General features: G+C 40.0%; 1 protein-coding gene across 1 annotated transcript in view; it reads left to right on the top strand.

Annotated features, from left to right (window-relative positions):
• vstm2a (V-set and transmembrane domain containing 2A) overlaps positions 1 to 18,376 on the top strand; it is a 78,399-nt gene that overhangs the window by 50,126 nt on the left and 9,897 nt on the right. The window contains exons 3-4 of the mRNA XM_061064230.1: positions 9,042 to 9,092; positions 11,054 to 11,390. Of these exons, the coding sequence (XP_060920213.1) occupies positions 9,042 to 9,092; positions 11,054 to 11,390 (388 nt within the window). The remainder of the gene's footprint in view (positions 1 to 9,041; positions 9,093 to 11,053; positions 11,391 to 18,376) is intronic.

Below are 18,376 nucleotides of genomic sequence, written 5' to 3' on the forward strand. Positions count from 1 at the left end.
ACCGTGGAGGGAGTTTTCCAACGGTGTGTTTTCAGTGACCTAAAACGCTGTTTGTGTGTGTACGAAAGGTCCAAACACACAGAAAAACCTCTGTTTTCAAAAATACTCGCCTACATGTGGAGTAGGGCTGAGACTCACGAGAAACAGATGAACACTGCTCCCCTCTACCTGCAGTCGAAAACCCCACACAAAAAGGAAGCGTTAGCTGGAAGTCGTTCAACGTTTACTGCTGGCATCCACCAGACAGCGGTTTATATCTTCTATCAAATGATGAAAGACAATGTTATGCAGCATACCGTCTCCAATGCTAAATGGTGATTACTAACTCAATGGGAGTTCCAGGTGAACTCTTTGAAGCCACTGCCGTCAGAGTACATTAATTCTGGAGATGTCAGAGCAGAAGGCTGGGTCAGGGTCAGTTCTCGTCGATATGCAGATTATATGAAAATCACGCTCTCATTGCCCCCTCCCCTTTAACCTTCCCCTCCACGCCAAAAAGGTGACAGAGAACTGAAACCGAAAACCACTCACATGGTAAAAAAATCTGTCAGGGTAAAATTAAACTGTCATAGTAAATAAAAACTGTCATTGAAAAAAAAAAGACATGGAGAAAACATGATAAGATTGTCACTGAAAAACAAAAAGATATCAAAATAAAACAAAATGTTTTTTAATGCCTGTTCTTTGTTCTTCATTGAAACTTATTTCAGCACCAATACAAATGTTAACAATACAAGTGTTTCAATGCCAATCTTTTTGTTCAGGTGTTTTCAATGCCAAATGCTATTTCCGATGCCAACGTTTAGCCGTCACTGTCCTGACTGCATACAAATAAACAACAAATCATCCTCAGAAAGACAAAGCAACATGTTGTTTGCACATTTTTCTCTTGATTCCCCCGGTCCCCAAACCAAAGGCAAGACTGATTTCCTGTGATTTAAACAAGGATTTATTGAACAACACAAATTAAATCTCCTAAACGAAGCACACTGGCTCAAGGTGAACAGAAAACCAAACAACACACAACCTAAATAATCTCTTTAGAACACCTACTACATCAAAGAAAACCTAAATTAAAAACAAAACCAAAAACAGGAGAAAAAGTGAGCCCAAAAGAAAATGGCAGTAAACTGCTTCTCAAACGAATGAACGACTCAACAATAAAGACAAAATTCAGAACTACCGAACTCAACAACTATTTGTACAACAATCGAAATAGAAAAGAAGTTTGGAGGCCGAGGGATAAACAAACTACTTCTGCTGTCAGTTGAACACAACGCCGCTCTTGATGTGGGTCACAGCAGACTTTAAAGGTTTGCGACCAGACTCCGGACCAGTGATGCAGGCGTCCTCCCTCCACCTGATCAGCTCCTCCAACCAATCACCGATCACCACCTGCAGCAGCATCAGAGATCCTCACACGCACACGCACACACACACACACACACACACACACACACACACACACACACACACACACACACACACACACACACACACACACACACAGAGGTCTCACTCTCACACAAAGACACCACACAGGAAATAAACACAATACAGCCAGGGCCGTAACAGGGAGTTGGCTATGTTTTCTTTAAGTAGAAGAGAGAAAGAAACTATGAATTCATTGCATAACTGAGATGTGCATTTGGAGTTCTGATCCTATTCTGAAATAAGACTGATTTTGGTGCGTGTCAAATTGGGGTATTTAAGTTGAGTATTATTGCTTCCTGTCGGATTTAAGGACAATATAGATGTCTTTTTAAATGTGTATTTAAACCACTACTAAGCTTACATCATTTTATAAAAACTGGTGATGATACGCTTTTCACTGCAATGTATAATGACACATTTTCTCTGCCACCATAGCTTAAGATTACAGGGCTTTATGTGTCAAATGAAGTCCACGACCTGAGTTTAACCTCCTCTGACTGTTTGTGTTTGTGAAGCGGATGATTGCCGGATAAGCCCATTTCAATATTTGGTTCATATAAATGTGTTGTCATCGGTCGTGCATGTCTATCATCCAGGGTCAAGGCCCTCAAATGAGATCGTATCCCATCAAAGTAGGAGCTGCAGTACAATCAAAGCAGCGCGGGTGGTCGAGCCTATATTTCAGTTTAAATGATGACCATTTTCCTCATGTGACGTTAATTTAGTCTCCGAAACTCAATAAAGGCCTTTTTTGATGCACAATAATTGCGGCGCACATTTTACAAGAAGTCAATTTGAGATTTGCATGAAGAATGGCAGTGTGTCATGGTGGAAGGGTTTTGCAATAAAGAGACAAGCGATTGAAATTGAGATACTTGCGAGCGGCCGCAGCTTTGGCTCAGAAGGCACCCGGGCGATAGAAATGAAATATAAATGGGAAAATAATGGAGGTTTATTCCGACAGATTCATTGAAAACTTTTCCATTGCTGTCACAGGCTGGGAACTAACTTCTTCTGGGACTACATTTATATAAGGAAATTTGTCCCTGACTAGTTCCAACAGTTAAAAGCAACAGCTGTGGATTCTCTGTAAAAAAAAAGTTCTAACACGTAAACATTTTTATCAGTAGCAGTTGGAACATCTTAGCGGAAGATAAATGCCTTTTACAGCTGATGATAAATGCCAGGACTATGAATTGATATTGGACATTCATTATGTCCAAATTACCTTAATTGCATTTGTACAGTGCTGGGTGACTAATGGGTTTGCACTCATAAAATACGAAGTGATTCTTCTTCTTTTTTTTTAGTGTCTGCAAATTCAAAGTCAATTGGATAAAATATCTGACAAAGTTTTAAAGCTGGAGGCCAGACGTGAAATAATTATCAATCTATAATATATGAATGAGGGGTACACAGCCAAAGGACTTGGGGAAAGACGAGATGGGGTAGAACCCTGATAAAAAGGATTCATGTTGTCATTCCTTTCATCCCACTGTTCCCACTGATACCAAATCATAGCTGTCAGCTCTTTAAAACGCTGCTGTGTTATCAGTCGGAGTCCTGATGCTGCCATCTTGGATGCTATGCAGTGTGTGTAATGTCAGCCATGCTGTTATGTCACCCTGATGAACCCTGAGATACAGTATTGGAAATAAAAAGATCAGGTTTTTTTTTTTTTTTTTTGCCCCTGCATTCAGTTTGGCAGATTCTTGAAAATTCTACTCTCCACGATAGAGTCCATTAGTTCAGTTGCAGCTTCAGATATAAAAGTACGCAAATACATAATTAAACATGAAGGAATGTCAGGGGCTGAATACATGATTTGGCTTTCATATCTGAAGCTGGTAATGTAGCTCTCAACAAATATAACATATTAAATTAAACATCAAATGTTTGATCCTCTTCCTGTTTACATTGTCCCACAGCCACAGTAGTGGAAAAGTTAGTTCCAACCGAAACACATAACTGACTATCTCAAAATCAAAGTACTCCTTAAGAGCTGCAGGAACATGGGAACTGGGATCTAGGGGGACTTCTAGTTAAACCTAGTCTAATCCAGTTTTGGGAAAGTATTTTTTTTTTTTACACTTTCACACAAAGCGATTTCAAAGTCACAGACACATTTCCAAAGTCAGATGAAATCATGAGAGTTTCACCACGGTTTGGGTGCACCTCAGTGATCTTCGTCATATGGTGTAAGATGCTGAAACTCAATCCGAGCTGTTTTTGTCTTTCTTTCAAAATCAAACACATTTAATAGTATTGCAGGTCTTTAGTCTTGTCTTATACAAATAGTGTTGTTCAATGAAGTCCCCATAGTCAAAATCCATACGGAGCAGTCTCGCCAGCACCAAACAGGAAGCTGCATACTGGGAAACATGGCGGGCAGGTGAAGGAATGTGCTGTTCCTCGTGGGGCTTTTCTCAAACCACTCCCTACACCCTCTCCCCAACACTCTGCCACTGCGTTTGTGAAATCAAATTTGAGCTTCCTACCCTTGGCATGACATCAGGGGAAAATGGCCGCCAACCATACATATATAAAGTTATAAGGCATACAGGAGAAATACAGCCATAGCCCACAGCAAGAAAATGTAGCTTAATCTAAATGAATACATTTTCTCAACTTCAGCTGTTTCAACTTCCTGTTTCATGTTTAACATTGTGCATAAACCTGAGTTTAGCAGTAATCCATGTTTTAAAAAAAAAAAAAAAGATTCTTGTGTTCAGGAACACCTCTATAAAAGACAGATTTTCTTAAACATGATGTTGTCCATCACAGCCAATATCTCTCTGTACTGTAATTAGACATGAGCAGCTCCGGGCGACACACTAGATGGACTCATTAAAAAGATGACAAGCTGAGTTATTGCTATGGTTACCAGGTGATTAGGATGGAGACTAGACAGGTTTGAGGGACTTAGACAGTGTGCAAACTCCACTTATGGAAAACAGATGGAATAAACACCTTTAATAGGCCCTATATGAATTAGGCTTCATTTTTGCCAGTGTTGGAAAGCCCTCTTACATTTTAGTCCTGCTTGTCCCGTTAATGAAAACAAAACGTACGTGTATTGAGAGTTTTTTTTTTGTCATCGATGTATTTAATGCTACTCAATGTCTTATCTTTGTCATGGAATAGAGGTCGCTGATAAATTTCTTGTCATATTGTTTGTTCAAGAAATGAACACTAGCCAGGATAGTAATAGTGAGCCTTATACTTGTCTGAAGCCAGACATTGGTAAATCTACATTTTCATGGCATTAGAGAATGGAAATCTTGTTAAAGAACCAGCTGCAGCTCAGGTCGCAGTCTGACATTTACCATGCAGAAAACAACATTATGTCAAGTGATGTGACCAATCTGCCCGATCATTACATTATTGTTTAGCCAATAGGCTATAGATTTGTCTCAGCTGAATCTTAATTGAACCACACATATACTATTAAAAATAACTACCAAAATTGTATGGCTTTATTTATTCTCTGGAAACTTCTCCAGACTGGAAAATTGGTATATCATATTCCATGACTATTCCAGGTTTCTCATGCCTGTAGGAACTGATCAGGGGCTTGTCCAGACATTTTTGAGTGGGACTTATGCAGGGGGGCATGAAGTTTGTGCACACATGCAAATGAGTTGACCCTTTCTGTCCCCATTAATGATCTTTACTTGTAAGTAACACAATTTTGCAACATACTCATCTTGTTAGCCTCATTCTTTGTGGACTCAAAAATGATGTACACAATGTCAAATACTTAGAAAATGTAACCTGAAAACTCTTACACTGTCTACTTTGCAAAAATACATTTATTGGCAATGTTTCGAGACCCAAACAAAATCACAGCCAATCACAGTCTGATTTTGGGGTGGCACCTGGTGTGGCCAATCAGATTTCAAAGGGGGGCCCATGCCTCCCCTGGCTACCCCTCTGGACACGCCCCTGACTCCGATACATACTTGTGACAGAAGATAAGTATCCATCATGTTAATAAATACAGGCTAATGACATCATAAGAAACACAAAAAGGCTGGGACTGGCAGCTATTTTAGATAATAATATTTAAAGCTTTGTGCCACTTTAAAGTCTCCATCAAACAAAGTCATAATGATAAAAAGACAACCATCCTGTCAAAAACACTGTGGAAATCAGGAATATGTTTCCAGAGGGAACTAAATCATCAGAAGTTAAACAATTTATTACAGTACACCTTTGATCAGTCAGAAGAGAACATTGCAAATGATGGCACGCTTATTTCCAAGGCCTCCCTAAAGATGTCTGTTTGTATTTGAACATTGAAGTCATTGTACTGTCAAGGCAGCTGTATTTATACAACACATTTGGTGATTCACTGTGCTTTTGAAATGCAAAACGGGATTAGAATGAAGACTAAGCAATAATGAAAAAACTGCTAAAATCAATTTCCAATGGAATAAGAAAGAAGGAAACAACTTTTATTACAAATGAAGTGGACCTGAAGTGCAGTTAGAGTGCAGGCACTGGGGAGCAGCACTTCTTTTAATTTGGATTTTAAAGTGGCTACATTTGAGATGAGCAAAAAGTTGGTTCCAAAGTTTCTAAAAGCAGGTTCACTTCTTTTTTCTGTACTGACTCAAGGTACTTCCAGCTGACTGATTCCTCAAGATCTAAGGCCCCCTCTGGGTTTATGTTATTTCAGGAGTTAAGAAATGTGTTTAGACCTGTGATTATTCATTGATTTAGAAACTTGCAGCAGCACTTTTACTGTTTATTGTGTGAGCAAATTGAAGCTAGTGAGGAGATTTAGAACAAATCTAATTAAAAGTTTCTCTTGGCAGCAGGGTTATGAATGAGGTGAAGACATCTTGCAGTATTTTTTAGCAAGACCACGGCTAGAGATCATTGCAATACTTCATTATCCCAGAAATGAAGGCATGGATAATATTTATCAAATAATTTTTGTGCACAAGACCTTTGGTCTTTACTGTTTGTCAGAGATTGAAAAAAATAGTGAAATCAATTTATCTGTTTGTTGTGACTGATGATGGTCGGATTAGAATCTATTTAAATACCAAGATCTCAATTCAAATCTATTTGACATAACTCTGGGATCAAGCTGAGCAATAACTTAAATCCTGGGAGGTAATATTCCAAGTATTTCTTTTTCTCCCATTATTTGGTCAAAGGAGGTTTGTTTTGGGTAACAGATTTCCTTAGTAAAAAGGGGACAGTAAACCAGAGTGTCATCTGCATAGCTGTGATTAGCCATCTTTTTTTCAGGTTTGAATTAAACAAGAGGGCATGTTTACATTAACAAAATACCAGGGCAAGAGTTTAACTCTTTGCAACTCCACATGTCATGGTGATCCACTCAGATTTGTAACCAACACTTGCAGCAACATCCTGTAGTCTTTGCTTTTGACCTTTGTTTCCATCTCATATTCAACTCCAAACTTTCTGAAATGTCTTCCTGCTGAAACCATTGACCAGTGTACACCAAGCAGCAACCTCCAGTGTTGAAAAATGAAAAACAAAAAAAAAAGCAGTTCATTGAGCCAACTTGGGGCTGGCTGTAAAAGCCAAGGAAGGTCCATTCACACCAATGTTAAAACACATTTTTTTACAGAAAAATTAAATGTTTACCGATCTATAAATCTTTTTTGTCTCCATAGCTATTCTCTGTATTTGTTTTGTGGAGATAGCGTTTTCCAATATGGCGACTGTCATTAAGCAGCTTAAACAAAGCCACTTCAGAAACTAATGGGTGAAGTCACCAAGACTACGTCCATGTTTTATATAGCCTAGAATTAACACCTGCAGACTTCAAATTACCATGCCTCAAATTTGGGGCTTACCCTCAGAAATATGCTCCAAGAACAGACTAATCTAAGCCTGTAGACAGACAAAATATTATATCAGACTTACAAAATCTCAACTGCCTCATCAGGCTGAGTCCAAAATTGGCAAGTTTACCGATCTTAATCAGCTCCCCTTATTACATATTCAAACAGTAGTGAACCACCTGTCTTTTCAAATCTGTGCAGCAACAACATTATTTGTTTTTTGCTTTGATGGAATATCAGAAAAAAACAAAATTTGGTCACTAAGAGTCCTTCATTATAATTGCAAAACAATGCAGCAATTGATTAAACTGTGGCCACAGGGAAAAAAAATGGAGTTCAGCTTTGTTGTGATGGAAACCCATCTCAGCAGTCCCCTTAGATTTTCCATAATAAAATGTGTAAGAAAGAGTTTAACCCTTTGATCCATCATTATTCTCACTATCAGCACATCCTCCTGATCACAGCAGTTACGCTGTGAAGACAAAGGTGGAGAATCTGTCCTCAAGTGGAACTCTGGAACTTTATCTTCCTCAGGTGACATATATAGACTGCACACTGAGCCCATATAACCACTCTGAAGTTTGTAAAAAGAGGGGGCTGAAATTGATGACTTGAAACAGTCCAACGCCAAGGCGGAGGTGGACAATTAATCCTGCCTCTCTGTTAAAGACGTCTCCTTGATACAATAGAGGTTGCCAAGTCCACCCGTGATGTCAAGATGTAAGAGTCATGCATACAAGCAGACAGAGAAAGCTATGGCTCCTAATTCTGCTCATTAATCACCTGTCTGCCCAACATCCTCCAGAGAAAAGCGCCCTGGTTTTCTCAGAGGTAATTACAGCACTTGAAGGAACGCTCTCTGCTGCAAATGCTCATAAGTAGCCATCTTATCCTGCCCTTCCTTTTTCGTCTGCGCCATGGAGCAAATAGCTTCTGTGTCCTCTGGAGAAACCTACTCCTCCTCCTCCTCCTCTTCATCTCAAGCCTTTTCTGCTGCACCGCTCTTGCTCCTCTTCAGCTTTGTAGTCAGCAGACTTTATTTCTTTTCCCGGGCACACATCCATTTGGCATCCAATGTGGGATAAATAAATTATTGCCTCTAAAATCAATGCCCAGTCCATGATGTAGGCTGTAGGCTTAGTGCTTGCCACCATGCTAGAATTATGCTGCCAGGGATCAAACAGGGGCATACCTTGCACCCTAGAGGCACAAATTTTTGGTGTTTTGAATTTTATTTTATTTTATTGAAAAGTCATTCCAGGCCTTCGGACTTCTATTATGTGTCATCTGTTTCCAGGGGTTATATTACTTTTGCTGCAGTGACTGATGGAGGTTTTGAGGCATGATTTGTCTCAGGAAGCTGTTAGTTTGTCATACAGCATCCTGGTTTGAACCAGTTTTTCCCCCATCTGGAAGCCGACTCTAATTTATCTCACGGAACAATTCTAAGCATCTAAAAATAAATCAAAAAACACAGTGGCAAGGGTGACATCTCCTTGCATTTATTTTTAAAGGCAGAACCATTGCACTGCAGTCACTCAGTCTGTAAACTGTGAGTTGATGTCTGAATGAAAGATTTATACCCGTCAGCGGATAGATGATGCTTTTTTAACGAAAGTTGTTGTAGTAGTTTCATAGCTGCTTCTCCAGAGTCTAACACTTGCTTAAATCCATCTTTTAGATGTCCTCAGAGTGGCTCTTTTAGAGCTTCACTGTACTAAGTGTGCTACTTACACTTTCTTAATACTCTCCTTTTCTGACTGCTGCTTTCTGTGTTCACAGATGGAGATGATACCAGAGCTGGATCCTGACGACGAGGGGACAAAAATAAGTGTAAGTTGAAAAGCACATCATGTAACCCTGGTTGCAGTAGCAAGATGTCGTGACCCAAGTTGGCAACGTTTCATTCGGAGCACAACACAACAGCAGCTGATTTCCTGAATAACACACCTTCAACCAGAGAAAGGAGCTAATCAGGGGAAGGGAGGCAGTGTATTATTACTGTCAGAGTGGTTCCCTGCCTGCGCACATGCCCTAGCAACTGTTCCACCCCTCATTTTTTTTCCTTTCCTGTCACTTTGCATGTGTATTTTTATGCCCAGAGCACCACACAGCCTCATTGGTGGCAGGTTCTGACTCAAGGTCACCTATTGACATCTTCTTTTTATGTCTGGGTTATCATACATTGGGTCAGTATTTCATGAGGCTTACAATCGAATCATAATGAGAAAAAATATAGGAACACGTGTTTCTGGTCCTGTCTGGAACCTTTTCTCCAATGTAGCTGCAGTCCTTGATTTAAGTGATTTTTTTATTTCCATGTAATGACAATTCGAAAAAATGTACAATACTTTAAAACCCAGGTTATATTGAACCAACATTTTATTTAAAGCCTCTGGATATTTGACTTGAAATAGAAAAAAAACACATGATATGGAAATTGAATGTAATGAGTTGAAATAAACATTCCAAAACTATCTGAAAACATTGTTCAATAAAAGCTTATTTAGCTAGTTTATACCGTTTCACAGGACTGTGTGGTGGACATGGCAGCAAACGTTTTGATTGACAGAAATTCAATTCACCCTCATTCATTGTGTATTGCAACCGTCTGATTCTCTGCTCAATGTACCCTGGCATAGCTGTCTGTGCCACTTTTGAACAACTACTCTCCCTCTTACGTCACAATCACCCCTACAAATAAACGTTGTACGGTGTTTGTTGCTTGTTTCTATAGAAACCTAAATTGTGACTTGGTGGACGTGGGCAGCACAACTCTAGCCAAATTGTTAGCTTTCAGTGGGGGCTCACACAGGGAAGCTGAAATGCTGGGAGGCAGGGCACCCCTCAGGGTGCAAACACAGCCCCGAGCTTCCTGGGAAAGATGGGTGAACCAATCTTGTGGGGAATGAGTGCAGCAGACGTGGGAGTGCTTTTTTGCACAACTATGCCATGGCTCACCAATAGCAGGGACCACTGTTTCTCCAAATCCATTGTAGTTTGAAAATAGAGGGAATGACAAGCTGTCCTCTACATCGGTGGGTGTGTCACCAGGAACAGAACACATAAGCATGAGAAGAGGAGAGAGAGAGAGAGAGAGAGAGAGAGAGATCAGATAGATAGTTATTTGAAATACTTTTAGACGGTTGATATTACTTACATGAGATCATAAATACCATAGTTAGAAGGTTGTTGTTGTTGTTGTGGATTTGGCTTTCCACAGACCTTAAGAAAAGAGCAGAGTATTATTAATGGACATATAGCTGAGAAAAAAAGGTTAACTCAAAGTCACAATACAAAGCTTGCAGTCTGGCACTCCATATGGTGACAACTAGAGAGCATGCACAGCTTCTGAGAGCTAATGCCAGCTTTTCATGTAGCCTCTATTATTTGAATAATAAGATTCCCTCTCATGTAAGCCACTATTTGATGCAAGATTGCAGGTGGAGAGACAACTTAGAGATGAGCTTTAGTGCACTTATATGCAGGTCTCTGTTTATAGAGAGCCATTAAAAGCAATGTATAATCAGACTATAGACAGTGGGCTACAGGATTGCATTAGTTTAGATCCTATTTGATATTCATCTCCACACAGACTCTTCTCCTGCAGACAACAAAAGCTGTCTGAAACAACATCGGTAAAAAGATATTGGACAAGAAAAAACACATTTTAAAATTTTGAGCATACAGATGTCCCTGCAAAATAATTGTATCAGGTAGTAGAATGAGGGAACATGATGTGTAATGAAGCCCATTATATTGTCCTGTATCGTCTCTTTTAATTACTCTAACAGACAGTGAAGGTCCAGGGCAACGACATCTCACACAAGCTCCAGATGTCCAGAGTCAGCAAGAATGATGAAGGACTGTATGAGTGCAGGGTGACGCGCGCCAACTACGGGGAGATTGTGGAATACAAAGCCCAAGCCTGGCTGAAGGTCAACGCCACGGCCAGGCCGAGACGACCACAGCCACCTCTCAAGAAAAGCTCCCCGCTGCACCTGACGGACAAGAAGCCGAGGAAGTCCAGCTCTTCTCTGGGCCACGACAGCATGAGTTCAGACCAGAGGGTGGACTCCACTTCAACCTCTCACACATCCTCCAACACAAATAAACACAACCCTGGCTCAGGTAAGGCCCCCCCGGTGGAGGGTTATATAATGAGGGCACTGCGGAACATTAAAAAAAAGACTTGTGTTCCATTTTGCTCATGTGGTTTTTGCTTCAAGCATAATGTCTGGGCTGCAACCTCCCTCATGTGTTAGAGGGCTTTTAAAGTGCACTATTTATCAAGACTGCAAGGGGCCATAAGCAGACTTTCTGGGGACTTCAGAAGAGTCCGACTGGGTGCAGAAATCCCCAAAACTGCATGTCAATTTTCCGTGTGAAGTCAGGTTTAGCTGATATGGGAACGCAGCAGCAAATATTCAGGAAAGAGTCACCACGAGCCAGAGGGCAGGGGTGATGGTGTTTAAACCATATGGCCGATGTGAAACGGTGCGATCATCTACATGTAATGAAGCTGCTTTGTACTCTTGTCTGCTTGCGACTATATCCTTTTCTACCTATTATCTAAGACTGTCAATACCGCCAATGAAACGTAGAATGGATATAAAGGCATTACATTGAAGGACTCTGTCGTTTTGTACGGCATCTTACATTTCCTCTGCGTCTATTTTCACATCATATCTTGCCTCCTTTAAAAAAAATAAAAAAAAAACCCAACCTGTCTGACGGGGAAAACATCAGGCCATGAGAGACATTTGTGAAGAGGCAATAAGAGGAGTATTTCATGGGCAGCCTGATCCGCAATTTCCTAGAAACTTCCAGCAGCGCATGTGTGAAAACAGTTTTTTGAAAGTATCCCTGCCAGAGTGTAAAATAGTACCAATATGGCACCATCTGGTTTGAAAGTTAGACAGGTTTTCCTCCAATGGTGTGAGAAGTTTTAGTTTAGGGATGAATGGGAACATAATCCTGTTTGACAAGTCATGTAAAGGATCAATTTAGCTTCACATCTGTTTTAGCTGTAGTGCTACGCAGCCATCTACTTCTAGAGTTCAGACATTAATACTGTGAAGAATCATTTAGGGGGTTAAAAAAGCACTTCAAATTGAGTGTCAGGGTTAGAAAGTTCAATTCATCTCCATGGAAACACTTGACGTCTTACTGTACTGTAAAGCGGAATTCACCCCCCTCCTGTTTCCAATTAACAGGAGTATTACCTGTCTCCTATATGTATACATTACCTTCTTGTACTCTAGCTTGAATATTTGCTATCCTGTTGGTGTTAAAGACGGGTGTGGGGATGCTAGAACAACTAAGCAATCTTTTACAGGAAGCAGCTGCAGTGCTGAACGTTACAGTTTTATCATGTCAGCGAATCAAAATCTAAAACGTACATCTAAGTGGCTGGGTAGATTCAATGTTGTGTTCTTCAGATGTCTTTGACATCTTTGATCCACCCCAGAAATGTAAGACTTTCCAGAAGATGTACAACAATAAACCAATGACAATTCCCTGCGTGTGAAAACTTGGCGTCAATCACCAAGCCCCCAGCATTCCCCAAATGTTGCTTCTAATCTCTTAACTAATCCTAAGAGATGTGTCTTTAAATTGATTTTTAATGCTTTGCTATTACTGTTGAAAGCACTACATGGTCAGACTCCAAGCTATGTTTTAGTAGCTCCTGCGGTCCTCAGGCAGGTCTCCTCTGGTGAAACTTAAAACTTCCCATTTTATCAAGAGTCTTCTTGCTGCAGGCTCCTCAGCTCTGGGACTCCCAGCATGAGCAAGCTAGCCCCCAAACTGTGGCACATTTTATACATTATATTCCACTTTAATTTAGCTGGGATTCAACAGTCATTCGAGTTATTAGCTTTTCTTTCTGTGGTTAGCTTTTGAATATTTCCTTATAGGAACCCCTTTAGGTCCATGCATTCATATCCAGCAGATATATATTTTTACATACTTTATTTATCCCTGAGGGAGATACTGGTTTACACTCTGCCCGAAATATACACATGCACAAACAGGACATGCATTAATGGAGACATGGTGCTGCTACACATGACTACACAGGGAGTGCACCAGAGCTGTCGGGGGTCCGGTGCCTTGCTCAAGGGCACCTTGGCAGTACTTTGGAAGTGCTTCCTCATTTTGGTCCACACCAGGACTCGTCAACCCAAGTCCCTACAGACTGAGTTATGGCTAGATCACTGTAATGCCCTCTATGCTGGACTTCCTAAAAAAAATCATCGACAAACTCCAACTCATCCAAACTGCTGCAGCCAGAGTGCTAACCGGGACAAAGAAAATAGAACACATAACACCTATTTTAAAAAATAATCTTCATTGGCTTCTGGTTCACTACATAATTGAAAAGATATCTTCTGGTCTTGAAAGCATTAAATGGTACGACACCTCAATATCTTTCTGACCTGCTCAATGACTACAGCCTGATCATATCCCTCAGATCAGCAGGTAATCGGTCTGCGGTATATATCTACAGTCAAAACTAATTCTGGTGAAGGTGTGTTTTGTCACCATGGTGACGTTTTCTTGAACAAACTGCTTGCTGACTTGAGGTCTGTAGAAACTTGAAAGTTATTTTTAGAGGAATCTTAAACATTGCTTTCGTCTTGTGCCTTTGGCTGCTAGTTTATCTTTGTGTATGTGTGTGTGTGTGTGTGTGTTCATATGTACGGTTGGTGGATGGTCCTGTGTGTGCGCTCTAGTAGGAACAGGTGAAGGTTTCTGTAAAGCACATTGATTTTAAGTGCAAACTTCTCCAGCCTTTGACATGTGCTATACAAATTAAATAGAATTGAATTTAGATACACATTTTCATAATGACCCATGGAGGGAACATGAAAATAAAACATGAAAGCAACAGTCACAGGTATTCTGCAGGATTGCACCGTATTTCGTCACAAAGAAAACCTTGTATTTGAAATAGTTAGACATATACTTAATTAACATAGAGCTGCGACTCACACTGGCTTTAGGTGATTGTCTCTATTTCACCTGAACAAATGTAATTCATGAGACTGACTGCATGATGTCTCTATCAGTGGATTCTAATACATGTCTGTAATTACATTCATTGGATTTCAAAGATCAATGTTACCTTTGTCCTTCATGAAGCGCTGTACGGCTGAAATCCTTTCCAACATGTGTGTAATGCATGCAACAACTATTGAGTCTGCTTGGCAAGTGCAAACCTCTCCAGCCTTTGACAGAAAACATGCAGTACTCGAGAAGAGTATGATTACACCCTTTCATTCCTGTTAAAAGACGGCAGTGCTCACAGAAGATTTATTTCAGAAAAGAAAATGAAATTCACTTGTTTAAAAATATTATTTTCTTTTAGATAAGTGATCATAAGGAGTGAAGTGTGCACAATACAGTTAAAATTAATGTATGGCCATCAGTGTCACTTATCTGACAATTTACTCTAATGATTTCACATCAATGTCAGGGCCTGTATCTATGTATGTGGGCCAAAGTAAATCACACAGTTCTACAAAAAGCTTAGCCTTTTGGTTTTACTCAAATTAAATATGTCAAAAAAGCTCCAGCAACACTTCTAGTATTAAGATCAACTTTATTTACTCGATACGACCGACACATTTTGGCTTGAAACACATTGCAAGCACCGTTTAAAAAGGGTAGGCATGGAATTGAAAAAATAAGATGAAAAAAATCAAAATGGTAAAAAAATACACAAAAATAACCAATCATATACGTTGACATATTTATCAGCCAATGAGGCAAATTGCAAAGGTGGGCTGCTGGGTTAGCACTGACAGGGATGGGAGGGGCGTGTCCAACAAAGGCATGCATGACACCATATGACATCCTTGGTACTGTAGTTGGTGAAGTTGTGCCAGAAAAACCCCAGTTATCTGGACTTTTTAGGTGAATGTCTTATTTCTAGTCAATCATATCGCATTACATTTATTATAAGCCACACATGGACTTGGTAAGATTTGAGTTGTTGCAGTCTAGGCTCTAAAATCGAGCATGTACAATATTATTGTATCAACAAAACGTGGGCTTATGTGAGAATGCCGATTACCCAATTTGTGTTTGTGACTAAAACAAAATGGAAAACATTAAAAATGTGTGTTATGGACTCTTTAAATTGTAACAGGCAGCAATCAAAATGGAAATTTCAACTTAAAGTTGTTTGAAGTAGATGCTAATTCAAATGCTTTACCAATATTTTATAAAAAATGTATTAGTCAGACTGTAATTTAAAAGCATGTGCGTGAGATGCCTCCAATGATCAGTGAAAAGTGTTTCTTTTATATCAGTTTGAATGACCTGAGACAAAATACCCGTACTAAGACTGAAGACTGATAATATCTGTAGCATTAGATCACCATGCTTTCCTCGTCACTTATAATGACTAATTCACATGTTCATGATGTATTCATGTGTTTTTTTGCATGTACATGGAGATTAATTAATGCAGACAGTATTTTACACAGAACATTTTCATATCTTATTCATGTCAGCATGCTCACGGTTACAGTGGACATAAGTCTGATATCTGCATGTTTTCAATTAGCTACAGTAAATCCGTTTGTAGCAGCCTCGTTTCTCTCCTTCGGTGGCTCAGTGTGAATTTTCTCTCATTTACCTCGGCATCATTTTCAATTCTTTGACTGTCAAACTATATTTTTAATGGCACTGCTTGTCTCCATCTAGGAATGCCAATCATGTTCTACCTGGTCAGACAGTTCAAACACAAACTTGGCCCTGCACTGCGCACAGATAGCCCTCTGCACCCTGAAGCAAAACACAGAAAGATATTACTTGTCACTGAATAGAGGTAAAAAAAAAAAAAAGAAAAAAGTTGAATAATCCCCGGGGCTGCAGAGTTGGAGATTATGAAGCAGCCAAATTATGCTGACAACTGTGTTGCAGTGAGTCCTGAGCGCGGTGTGTCTGACACTGATAAATGCCTCTCTGTGGCTGCTCAGGCAGCCTTAGCCGTCCTCTCTGAGCGGCAGAGAGGTGTTACGGCTGAGGGCGAGCGAGTTCTATTAGTATGGCTCAGGTTGGAGGCAGATGAGCAACAATAGGTAAATGGGCTGAGTTGAAATTAAACCTGGGAGAGTGCAGATATTTTCCTTTTCCGCATTGCTGCATCTGTAAACAACGAGGCACTTTCCATAAGGGGGGGGGGGGGAATGTGACTGTGACTGGTGGAGCGGCTGCAGCGGCAGCAGCAGCAGCAGTCGCCGCAGCAGAGTGGTTTGTTCACAGCTACTCCCCACCAGTGTGTCAGCTGTTGTTAGATCACAGATTGGCCTGCATCGTTCCTGGCAGTGTTGTTCTCTCAAAGCTCAGAGGTGAACGGAGCTGAATGTGAAAAAAAAAATAATAAATTCCCGTAAGCCAGACTTGTCTCTCCCCCCCCCCTACCCCACCCAGCCCTAACCCCACCCCCACCACCCTGAGGCCAGCCTGTTCCTGCATGGAAGAAAAACAAATATGGACTCAGCTTGATTGCATAAGCATTCATCCAAACGAAAAATCACTGACCTTGTTTTTAAGAACCACCATATTTTTTTTTAAACTGCCTCGACTGCATATGTCTAAGGAAAGAACACCAATGAGTCATCACTCCAGTAGGTGGTTAAGAACAGCACGACTGCTGTTCATGGTTGCATTCATATTGCTAAAGCAGTCGCATGCAATGTGAGTGTGTCGTTTCAGGTTCATGCGGATGCCTCTGTGGATCCTCACTTATTCGCACTGTTGTCCTCTGGGTGCATGTAAATCTGGTTAATGTCTGTGAGTGCTCAGTGGAGAGAAAGCCCACTTCTGAGATTCCCACAAGCGTCACAGTAAATGTGGCAAATTATTTCCATGCCCAATGAGTCTGCAAAGTGGCAGTTTGTGTCCAAACAAACATAAGTAACTAAACAAGAACAGCACTAAAAAAAACAACTGAGAGAGTGGAACCAACCATTTCTATCAGCAATACGTGTTCAATTACCTGGAATCAAAATAGATATTGACCAACCAAGAGTCTTTGCATTTGTTTTTTATTGGTTACAGCCCGTGTTCAAAGCTGTACTCTGAATCTCGCATGGAAAACTTTGCACTGAAACATTGTTTTTCTAATTCCTGTGAAGGTCTTTGAAAAGGATAGGGAACTGTGCATAAAATGAGGCCGTGCTTAAATACTATGGATTCATAATTTTTATGACGAAAGACTTGTTACATTCTGCAGGACAAAAAGGCCCATGTGGTAATATACTTTTACCCTTTTATGTAATCGTTGTAATCTTGATACAATGATGTACCATTTAAATTTTCATGACATATTTAACATACGACAACAAATGTCAATATATCGACACAGAGCTCAAATTGATGCCACATATTCATGTTCATTGTTATGAATAGTCTTAATTGAATCTGTATGATTTCTTATTAGAATTAATTTGATTTAATAGATTTAAATAATGGTGCATTTATGTTAGCAACAAAATCTGAACTTATGTCTGCTTTAGATATACAGGGGGGTTTATTATGTTCTTATATACCAATAAAAGCAGGTCTGTATCTAAACAGGAAGTAAAGCAAACTTAGCTTAAGATACTACTAAATAAATACATAAAGGCATAAAAAAAACTCCTCTGCAGAGGCTCTGCATGTCAATACGTGCTCACAAACTTTAAACTACAGCAGCAGCCCAAAATGTGCATGTTCTGCAATGACAGTAGGAAACCTCCCTAAGGGGGCCCCATCTGACGACACTCTCATTGCGTTGCTAAGCGTTGCTAAGCGTTGCATGCATAATTGCTGTGAAAACCAAAGTTTGTCAATGAATGTCAACAATTAACAAATTAAATGATCTGTCTGTAGGAGAGAAAACAGAAACAATTCAACTGTTCACCAATAGTTTGACAGCCCTAATATTCATATAATCGTGATATCATAGCTCTTGATTTGATTGCTGAAATCGTGTTTTGTGAAGTAACACATAATAAAACTGTCAAACAAATAAAGTGGTGTAAAAAAAACACAATTCCCCTTGAAATGTAAGATATGCACTTGTGTAAATGTACATAACTTCATTTAGAGGCAGGTACACA

This window comes from Labrus mixtus, chromosome 19 (genome assembly GCF_963584025.1).
Source record: "Labrus mixtus chromosome 19, fLabMix1.1, whole genome shotgun sequence".
In the NCBI taxonomy this organism is placed as follows: domain Eukaryota; kingdom Metazoa; phylum Chordata; class Actinopteri; order Labriformes; family Labridae; genus Labrus; species Labrus mixtus.